The sequence below is a fragment of the Apis dorsata genome, unplaced genomic scaffold, assembly GCF_000469605.1.
Source record: "Apis dorsata unplaced genomic scaffold, Apis dorsata 1.3 scaffold_74, whole genome shotgun sequence".
NCBI classification, from domain to species: domain Eukaryota; kingdom Metazoa; phylum Arthropoda; class Insecta; order Hymenoptera; family Apidae; genus Apis; species Apis dorsata.
In genome coordinates, this window is record NW_006263372.1 from 1,604,909 (window position 1) to 1,616,109 (window position 11,201).

The 11,201-nt window shown below is 29.5% G+C and overlaps 1 protein-coding gene and 1 long non-coding RNA gene across 8 annotated transcripts in view; one reads left to right on the top strand and one right to left on the bottom strand.

Moving 5' to 3' along the window:
* The window catches only part of LOC102680500, a 91,524-nt gene extending 81,630 nt beyond the window's left edge, over positions 1–9,894 (top strand). For 6 of the 7 annotated variants that reach the window (XM_006610535.2, XM_006610536.2, XM_006610533.2 and 3 more), the window contains 10 exons: positions 1,203–1,266; positions 2,905–3,000; positions 4,886–4,986; positions 5,061–5,192; positions 5,267–5,440; positions 5,890–7,770; positions 7,986–8,124; positions 8,196–8,318; positions 8,391–8,780; positions 9,058–9,894. In XM_006610535.2, coding sequence (XP_006610598.1) covers positions 1,203–1,266; positions 2,905–3,000; positions 4,886–4,986; positions 5,061–5,192; positions 5,267–5,440; positions 5,890–7,770; positions 7,986–8,124; positions 8,196–8,318; positions 8,391–8,780; positions 9,058–9,101 — 3,144 coding nt within the window. In that variant the 3' untranslated portion in view covers positions 9,102–9,894. Of the gene's footprint in view, positions 1–1,202; positions 1,267–2,904; positions 3,001–4,885; positions 4,987–5,060; positions 5,193–5,266; positions 5,441–5,889; positions 7,771–7,985; positions 8,125–8,195; positions 8,319–8,390; positions 8,827–9,057 lie in introns of all 7 variants that reach the window. The other variant, XM_006610534.2, reaches the window with a different exon arrangement.
* On the bottom strand, positions 2,743–3,101 carry LOC116184924. The gene is made up of 2 exons (XR_004149590.1): positions 2,856–3,101; positions 2,743–2,786 (listed from the first exon to the last, which is right to left on the bottom strand). It is a non-coding gene; the product is annotated as an uncharacterized LOC116184924 (long non-coding RNA).
* Positions 9,895–11,201: the final 1,307 nt, after the last annotated feature.

The window sequence follows — 11,201 nt, forward strand, 5'->3', positions numbered from 1 at the left end:
TTTTCTAGAAATAATCTCTTCAATGTTAATATAACAAAAACAATTTAACAATATTATTTTTTTCATTTTCTCGTTATTATATTTACTAAACAAATATATTGTGTTCCAAATATGGTATATTTAAAAAGAAAGTCTACATATGTGTTCCAAATAATTATTTTTCTAAATTAAATTTTTTTTTTTTTTCTAATTCAATTATCTGTTCATCAACTATTACTTTTTCCATACATTTTAATTGAACATCCTGTATAAAAACCAATCAAAAATTAGAAAAAAAAATTTTTTTTATTTTTCTAAAAACTTAACGACCAAATTTACCGATCTATAATAAGAAGTTAATAGATTTTTCGTTATTATTTTACGTAACTTATTATAAATCGAAATAAAAAATCGGTTAATTAAAATCGGCACTAATTGATCGGATCGATGAAATCCGAAGTAGTTAAGGGACTTAAACTGTTAGGTAATTGAAGCGGAAAACCGATGATAGCGGTCGAATGGTCAGAACCTTTGTGCAATTTAACCGGTTAAATGCTAATACGACATTATTGGTCAGGAATGATCGTGACGATAGATGAAAGTCGTTAATTCGATTTAGAAGTAAATTCACGCGTTCATTGGTTGTCGCGTGTTAAATAGAGAAAATGGAAGTATCGTTCGAAAGAACAATGCCATAAAAGGTATAAAAACTGGAGGAAAAAAGTAATTTTTCACGCGGAGATAACGAATTTTATTTTGTTGAGTGCATAATTATAATAATAAATGATTAATCTTTTTTTCAATATCATCAATTCTTTTATTTAGTCAAGAAAAAAAAAAAATCTCTTTTTGACAGAAGAAGGAAGACTTTTGATAACAAGATTAATACAACGATAGTTCTTCATTGTAGAAAATTATTTTCAAAATTATTGAAAAGATAGCGATTTTCAATTCGAACTACATTTATTAAATGAAATTATTACGAGTTCGCGAATTTTATTATCAAATTTCGTATATTTATTAGATTACATTATATCTGCATAATCTAATAAATAAATAAATTTAAATAAAATAAAATAAAAATATCCCTAGTCTATATTTTTTATGATATTAAACATCATTGTGATTGTTCCATAAGGGTGAGAAGGAATAAATTTCGACCCCTTTCTAGCCAAATCTATATTCATTTCAATAGCTATTGTGGTATTGGTGATTTGTTGCAGTGTGTATTACAAAAGGCCGGAAACTGGCGGTTTAATGCATTTACACTGGAAACGGTAACAGGAGGTAAGCAATTAAAATATGAAATAATGAAAAAGGAAAAGTTGCGAGGCGAATAGGTGAAAAAGTTTGAGATATTTTTTTGAATAAAGTTCGATTAAAAATTGAATCGAGTGGTAAAAAAAAAAAAAAAAATGAAATAAATGTAAATTATAATTTAATTGGAAGATTTTCTAGGAAAAGGAGTTATGAAACAAAATGATAAATTAAACAAATTTTTATTGGACGATTTTAACGAATTAAATATATATTCTAAATGTAATAAACGATAAAAGAAATAAGATAAGTTAATTAAAAATGATATATCAAAAATAGTCACATAAATTCTTTTCCCAGAAAGCTTTTCAATTTTAGTGGAACAAAAATTTTACTAGATTCGTTCAGTTTATTAAACTTCTTGCTTGATGAAAATTATATATTTTAATTGAATTTTGAAACAAAAAGGATTAATATGTTATCTCAAAATATTTAATTATAAATCAATAGAGATTCTGATGAATTCTTGATATTTAAATCCTTTCTCGATATTTTGAATGAAAAATGGATTGAAAAGCGAATATTTTATCCTGTTAATAAAAATTGCAAAGACCGTGTTGACTAATGGAGTTTCGCATTTGTAATGGAATTTACAATTACAAAATTCAAACGGAGTGATTCTCGTTCGAGAAATGCAAACTATTTAAGAAACTTCTGCGAGTAAAACACGCGATGTAAATCAGTTTCGGCTAATGAAGATTTAAAATTCGATTTTCCCGATAGAAAGAAAGAAGGATAATAAAATAAATTAATTCTATAGCATCTCAATATTCATTGTTAGCATTTTCAAAATAAATCCTTGACTGAAAAAAGAAAAGGAAAACAATTCTCTTTTTCTTTCTTCTTCTTTGTTTTTCTTTTTTTCTTTTCTTCTTTTTCATTCCTTTTCCTTTTCTGTTTTATAAAGAAATACTTACTTTTTTAACGTGACATCCAACCGATTTGTCAATATAAGAAACGTGTGCAAAGAGTGACGAAACATAGTATTGGGGAAAAAGCGAGATTCGCACTGTGAATAAGAGTATTTCACTTTTCAAACCTCGAAATCCGTGAGAATCCATGCAATCCATCGAGATCCAATATTCACGCGCGGATTGATTTATTTTCCGCGTATCGAGGCCAACTGAGAGGAATCATATTTATAAGAGATAGTAATATTTATGAGAGAACGATTGAACATCTTCGATTGGCTCTGTTGACTTTGATACATCATCATTAATCGATACACTGCTTCGAAAAATTCATGCAGATAATACGGAATATCTGTGGATACCCGATTTGAATTTTAGAAAACGTCACTCGAGTTAACAGAGAAATTGGATAAAAATAAAAGTTAAGAAGATGGAAATCATTTTGAATGCGAGTCATAATATTTTGCCAATTATAATCTTATTTTTCTTCTTTTGTTTCTTGACTTCTATTTTTCCTTTTTTTTTTTTTGTTTTTTTCCAATTTTATATTTTTTTCCTGTCAGTTAGGATTTTTATTATCTATAAAAGCAATTTCGAATTATTATTATTTGAATAGCGAGATTTTAATTTCATGATATCTTGACTTACAACTTTGGATTCCATTCTCGTCGAATATCATGTTACATTTAATTTCCAGGACGTTCGCTGCCAGTATTGTGCGTCCATCTTTTTCATTGGTACGGTCTTCTACAATACTTCAATCTGGATGTGGTTACTGTATGGAAATTATTCGGTAAGAATCACAAATATTGATATAATTTTAAAATCAGTGAGTTTGACGAAATTTTCTGTGCACAAATTAATTTACTTCATATTCTAATGATATTTTCTTATCATTAATCAAATCGATTAAATAATATCAATCATTGAAATTTTAACAAAATTACTCTTCTCAAAAACTAGAAAAATAATACTTTAGATTCTAACAATAAACTTTCCTCCTTTCCTTTTTAAAGAAATATATCACAGCCTCTAATATATAAATAATATATAAATAATAGAAAAATTAAAAGTAGAATTAGAATTAGAAATAGAAAAATAGAAAAATAATATATACATATAAAAACATATCATATATCTATGTATTTTTACATTTCATATTTTACATATATTCTCTTTTGTTTGACATCGCCACAAAATATTGTAGCATATAACATTACATAGGGATTACATTACTTTACTCAACTCGTTTGTAAAATCGAACGATCATTTCACAATCTTTTTTCTCTTTTTGTGATTTGCTGATATATCCGTTTCTTTGACACTATGTTTCCACAAACGGCAGAAGAATCCTTGTCTCTTACGGAATTAATGAACATTACTTTCTTTCTGCACGAAATTTTTACGTCATCGAGGTTGGAATACAGGTCGGAAGCTATTCGTCACCATTAAATATTCAAAAGGGGAGAGTCCCGTGAAGGGAAATGGCGACACCCCCCTTCACGCATATATTCGTATTTATAGACTCGCACTTATTATTTATTTATTCTATATAAGATTTCCATACAAGGAAGATTTATATACAGGCATGTACGCCCAAAGGTGTTGGAGGGAGGTTATGTGAATATTTTAAACCGAGTTTGATCGCGCATGCGCATGATTGAATAAAATAAACTTGGTTACATGTTGATAATTATTATAATTTCTTGTGGCGCGTACGTTAAAAGTTTGAAAGAAATATGAATAGTGATCGATTATATTATTTTTTTGGCGCCAAAGCTGTTTTAATTTTGTGTTTGCTAAAAATGAAAATTTAGAAACTATAATGGAAAAATTTTTGATTCTGTATAGTAGCAAACACTTTCATCAAAACATGTATAGGTTATAATACGAATTACCGATTAGCATCTTTTTTAAGTTAGTTAGGATTTTATTAAAGATTATATTTTTTTTTTCATCTTATATATATATTAAATTAAAATCAAGAATAAAGTCAAGGATTCTATTGTTAGATATTGAAATCTCTCAAAGGAAAATTACTAAAAAGATAATCATTTGATGATATTTCGAAGATTCTTAAATTCATCAAATCATTTATTGATTTCACAAAAAATAGTTTTAACAACTTTCAAAAACATACTTAGTTGGTTAAAACAATTTTACAATTTTAATTACAATTGAAACACAATATAATACATCGAAAATCTTTCATCGCAATTATTTCTATTAAGATTTTTAAAGCTTAGAATTTCAAAATTTTTTTAAAATTAATTTTCCTCTATTAATATATTGTAATATTAACTATAATAATAGATAATTAGATAGATTAATACATAATAGATAATAATAGATTTTTTTATTAAGAAAATATTAATATATATAAAATATACAATATAAAATATGTATATAAAATCATATATAATATTGAAATGTTACTATATGAACTATATCAGTAAGTATTAAAATATTTGAAATATTAAAATACTAAAATAGTAAAAATATAGATATTTTTTATTTAGAATATTTTAGGTATTTTAATTTCGAAAAATTTCACTTAGAATATTTAAATATTAACTTTACTGATCAAAACTTTAAATAAAATAAGTCACATGATTTACAACAAATTATAGATATGGCAAATATAGTTTAATCATAACCGATCTTCTTTCTGATTGCAGCCTTTATCGAGGAGGGTTATCACAGTACAAATCCTTACCACAACAGTATACATGCGACCGACGTGACTCAAGCGATGCATTGCTTTCTCCAAGAAGAAAAAGTGAGTATATATGATTTTATGATTGCGTATAGAGAATGAAGCGCAATGAAGTGTATAATGTTGTAAATTTACAGATCAGAACGCACTTAACCAACTTGGAGATTATGGCTTCGCTGATTGCCGCGGTGACGCACGATCTGGATCATCCGGGCGTCAATCAACCGTTTCTGGTTGCCACGAGCAACCACTTGGCAGCTCTCTATCAAGTGAGCAGACCAGATTTTCGACACGTTTAAATACGATAATCGAAAAATGATCCTTGATGATATATTGATTGCAGAACACATCGGTACTCGAGAATCATCACTGGAGGTCGGCGATAGGTTGCCTTCTTGAGAGTGGAGTTTCCGATCAGTTACCAGCACATGTGAGGCCAGAACTTCAACGACATATAAGTTCATTGATTTTGGCCACAGACATCACTAGACAGCAAGAATTTCTCATTCGATTCAAAGTAATTTTTGAAACAATTTTATTAATAACATTAATATTTATATTTCAATTTATAAATTTGTTTATTAAGATTGGATTTTGTTGTTAATAAGTTCATTTATTCTTGAGAAGAGAGTTAATGATGATGTGATGATAATAAAATAATTTATTTTGAATAGTTTATAGATGATATAATATATTTTATAAAATATATGTACATATGTTATGCTTTTGAGAATGTAGAATAATAAATTAATGGTGATAATATTACTATTTTAATAATAAATTGCATAAAAATAATAAAAAATATTTATAAAATTTTTTCTGTTTCCAAAAATATATCAAATCTTAAATGATTTTCCTTAATATTTATAAATTTATAGATATAAATTGTATAATATTAAAAGATAATCAAAATCTGTTATCATTAATCTTTTTTTTCTTTCATATTTCATCATTTTTTCTTTGCAGCACTATTTGGATGAGAATCTGCTGGAGATGAAACGTGCGGACGACCGGCATTTCATTCTACAAATAGCCCTGAAATGCGCTGATATATCGAACCCTTGCAGACCTTGGGACATTTCGCAGAAATGGTCGCACAAAGTATGTGAAGAATTCTTTCGACAAGGCGATTACGAACGACGTTTGAACCTTCCAGTGACACCATTATGTGATCGACATACCACTAGCATACCAAAGATACAGGCTGGATTCTTTAAATTTGTCGTGACGCCTTTATACGAGGAATGGCACCGTTTCCTAGGCGATGGTCTTAGTGTTTCACTAATGGAACACCTGCGAGCCAATCAAAAGAAATGGGAAGCGTTAATTCTCCAAGAAACTGCAAAGGATATAGAAACGGAAATCTCGGAATTGGAAGAGACAGAATTGGAAGATGCCATCAGTACTGCAGAAGATCCAGCTGAGGAGGATACAGAAAGTATTGATTTATTGATACCAGCTGCATACGTTCATTCCTCTAAAATGCAAAGTTTGCCAGCGCGAATTGGTCTGGAACGCGTTGGAAGACGGCATTCCGTGCCATTAAGTATAACGAAACCTATGACACTTTTGCCACGAAGTAACGTGAGACGTGAAAGTTTACCGAGTGAACAAAGTAAATCGAGGAATCTTGTGTGGAAACTCGACGAACAAAATCTTTTAGATCCAAATTCATTGTCTTTATTGTCGTCCAAAACTAGTATAGAACTTTCTCCGAGCGGAAGTAATACAGGGGAAAGACCGGTCAGTGCTGAAAGTCTTTTGCCAGAACCTAGTATAGCTAGTATCACTAACAGTACTGAAGCGTCAAGATTAAGTACGGTATTGCAATCGGATGATCAGAAGTCAAATACGCAAACAAAACAATTAACAAGACAACAGACTTTCCCTCCATTGCAACCGTATATTAGAGTAAGATATCTATCCACGACCGCAGAGATGTCGCAATGTTATTCTCAAATATTATTAGAAGCAGATAGTGCATCAGCATCCTCTTCATGTTCGATGAAAGAAAAATCGTGTTCGGATGGTCATTGTGATATTTCTCCTACAAAGGAAATAGAGTCTAATAACATTATAATGTCGAAAGAAATAGATTTAAATAAGAGACGAAGCTCTTTAATTCCGGAAACGTTTAGACAAAAAACAGAACCAGTTGTTGAATATCCACGCCGTCACTCGGTTCAAACGATTCGTATCGAAGATGTCAACTTTAAAAATCGTTATAAGCGACCGACATCTGCTCAAGGAACAGATTCCACACAAGTTTTTTACACATCGTTGACCAATTCACGTACCGATAAAGAGAGAGGTAGCATTGAAGAGGAATCCAAATTGAGCGATATTTCCATCTCGAAGATAAAATTGGAAAGTGAAAGATCGGTAAACGAACAACGGACTACTATGGTAACATTAAATAAGTCTGAACAGTGTGGTTCGATAGCGATTATTGCAAAATCGAAGTGCACCAACTCCGAATTACGAAGATACTCAACTCCTGTGCCAGAAACTAAGACAATAATGACTGATGCTGGTGGTAGACGATTTACCGCGATACCAGTGTCATCCGAACTTAGCACGCATAAAGTGTTCTTCATCGGTAGTCCACCAGACTCACCACCCCTTGTTCAAAGCATATCTACGTCAAGTGAAAGTGGTAACGATTTACGAAAAGGAGATATGAATAACGAAATTGTTTCTACTTGTAACAAACGAGATTCAGATTCTGCAAAAGAAAGGAGTTCGAAAGTAGCCAAATTAAGTCTGGATATGCAAATGAAGGAGAATGTTGATCCACGAGCAGTAGAAGATACAAAAGGAATTGCTTTATCCAGAAAGGGAAGTCAGGTAAAATTTCTTAATATATTTAATATAATGTTCTTCACAAATATAGAATATTTATATATATATATATATATTAATTATAATATCAGAATGTTATCAAGTTATCAATATTATCAATATAAATAAGAAAATAATTGTAACTTAAGGACAATATTGTTTATTTAAATTATTTTATTTCGTATATCAATTATAATTAAAATACTTTTTATATTATTTAGTCATGGACTAGACGACGTGGATCTGCTCCAGTTGGTCTTTTATCTAGATTGGATGATATCACAGTACCATCTATAACAACTAGAGTTGATCACACTTCCAGACGCGGTTCCGTACCAAATGACATTACTAGACAACAAAGTAAAAAAATATAATAAATAACAGCACTAAATCTTCAAAAGCTATAACTCATATTGTAATAATATTTTCAGATGGTGGTTTTAATAGATTAGCATTAGGACCTCGAGAGGGTAATGTTGCAGCACCTCGAAGAGCAAGTCTTCCACAAGAAACTGCTCTTGGAAATCTTCTTGGCAATATTTTGTCTTTAACTAGTATGTATATTTCTTATATGATGAGTAACATGTTTTTGCTCGAAGTTTGTTACGATTAGTGCATGTTTTTAGATGAACGAGAGAATCTCCCAATAAATAATAACAATAATAATAACAATACTGGAAGTAGCAACAATAACGGAATAACAAGAATAATTGATAGCACTGGCCCTGGCATGCCGTCGCCGCGGCGAGGTTCTGTGCCGGCAGATATATCTGAATTACGTCGTGATATGTTCAATAGGAGTAGCATAAATGGTAAGCCTCGTAATCGGAAAAAAATATTGAAGAGAAGGAGTTCTGGAGGACCAGAAATGTTTTCTGGAGGATCCACAGATGGAAACGATAATGGCACATGGCTTAAATGGAAGAAAGAACTAGGAAAAAAGGATTCAATTCCTGAACCACTCGTCAAGCGAAGAGGTTCCCTGCCCATAGAGATGGTGGCCATTTCTCATGCTGGTCGGTACAATCATAGATAAAGGAGGATGTCATTAAACACAAGCCGGTACCATTGCGTTCTCCATTAATATTTTTACGAGAAATTGAAATTTCTAGAATTTTTATAAATTAAACATTTGAATTCGTTACCATTTTAATAGAAATTCTAGCAATTGATGACATAAGGTGTAAATATCAGCTTTCTGAAGCCGTATGTTTAAAATTTATTTTATATAGAAGTAGGAAATTGAAATTGTTCGACTAGATCTAATGCAATCATTATATATATGCATGACAGGATCAGGATCAGGAACACGAAGATCCAGCTTATGGAGACTTTAGCATGCAATAGAAACAAGTGGACCGTCCGTGTTATCAGCGGTTGACATTAGATCATCGAATACTACCGTACTGGCAGTCTTTCCTTACAACGTTAACAGCAACAGCGATGATTGACTTCCATTTCTGGTTTAAACTGGAACATTGCAAAACTGGAACTCTTCTAACCAACTATAATTGTGGGCAAGTGAATTTTGTAAAATTAATCGAGATTTCTATAATAATATTTGCAATAAAAAACAAAGAAAAATGTTCGCAGCGATTTATTCAATGATCGCTAGTAATAATTTTATTGCCGCAAATATTACATATATTAATGCCTATAATAAACAAAGTAAAAAATCTATTCTAACACAAATGGATATACTTATGTATATCTTTGAATAATGAAAAGAATACAAATTCAAGATTGGCGAATTGTAATATAAAATTTTGCGACAGGGTTAAATAATTGCGAAAGAAGAATGAAAAAATTATTCTTCTTCGTCATATGTTTGTGTGGAATTAGTAAAACAAAGTATTTACACATATTAGTTATGTGAGTTCTATATCCATTTGTGCCATACACAAATGTTGTTGAAAACGAGATACAGTCAAACACAGGGTTCAATATGACGATTTTAATAATTAAAATGCCTAGGTTCGGAGAAGGAAAAAAGACTGGTAGACTCACCGCTATAAAATTAGACACTTTAAAAGTGGCACATATATTGATTGAAATGTAATGAAATTTGCTCATAGTTAAGAAAATTAACATTTTTGAAAATAATTGGAATAAAATGACATTTATTTTTATTTAATTAATCATTTTTAGCATATGTCATCCCATTAAATATTAAATACATTTTTGCACCTATCTCAAAATATAATTTTTTATTTTTTGTTAATGATATTTCTTAATTAATGATAAAACAAAAGAAATTGAATTTATTATTAAATCATAATAATAAAGACATTTATTGTTAAAATCCAATAAGAGAAAGTAATGGTTATTGATAAAAATAAATATATACTCAATATCAGATATAGTTTTCTTTGAACTCTAACGAAAATCAACATAGACATTCCATTAAAACAGATAGCGTGCAGTGCATAATAACATGAATGAGAATTAATCATGATAAAGTTGTAATTATCGCTATTTATCATCATTCATTATACTATCATAATCATAATTATCACTATTGTCATCATCGTTGTTGTTATAGTTATAAATGAAATCTTAATGACCGTTCAAGTAGATAGATATTGTAAACTTAGGAAATAATAATATATGCGTTTAATCTCAAGTTAATTAGTTAGTGAATTGCGTGAAATTATAACTATGATTGTTTATTACCAATGAAAACTAAAGATGGTTATGATGAGTAGGTTTACGGTACGTGAACCGAGAAAAATCAAAAGCCACAAAATTCGTTCATATTACATCTTAGAATATTAATTCAGTAAAAAGCGTTTAATTAATAAGTTTTAGTTTTATAAAGTACAATTATTAAACTGCCTGTGCACAAACGGATTCAATCGTTAATTTGTTTTATTATAAAACTTCTGTTATTATAAGATTATTATATAAAACGTAATCCTAAATAGCGTTTTAAATTATGTTTTTTAGAGAATAAGAAAAATAATAATTTATATCACGTACTGTTATAACCTATCGTCCCTCTAACTATCAGAAAGTAAAAAATTATTATTAAGCCATTGCAGTTCAATAATAATATATACTGAATCTAAGTTTATAACTAATCAAAGTAATAATTGATATCTGTATTGATGTAATATAAATAGGTCACATCCCAAGCAAAATATTACAAAGCTTAGCAAATTTTCCCTGATAAAATATCCAGATCTTCTCAGTGCAGGAACTCAGAGCTTTATGTGTATTTCACTTAAAATGACCAGAAAACAAAGGTGAAACAAAAAATCGCCTTAAATAGATTTCAAATCTTTAAACATGAAACATGAAAATGATTCTTAAGTTTTCCTATTTGTAATTATGCAGAAGTATTGCATAAATGACTTGTTGTATAAGTGTATTGACAATTAAGTTAGCATAAAACTACTAGTCTTTCTAACTCTTAATATAATTTGTATATAAATATA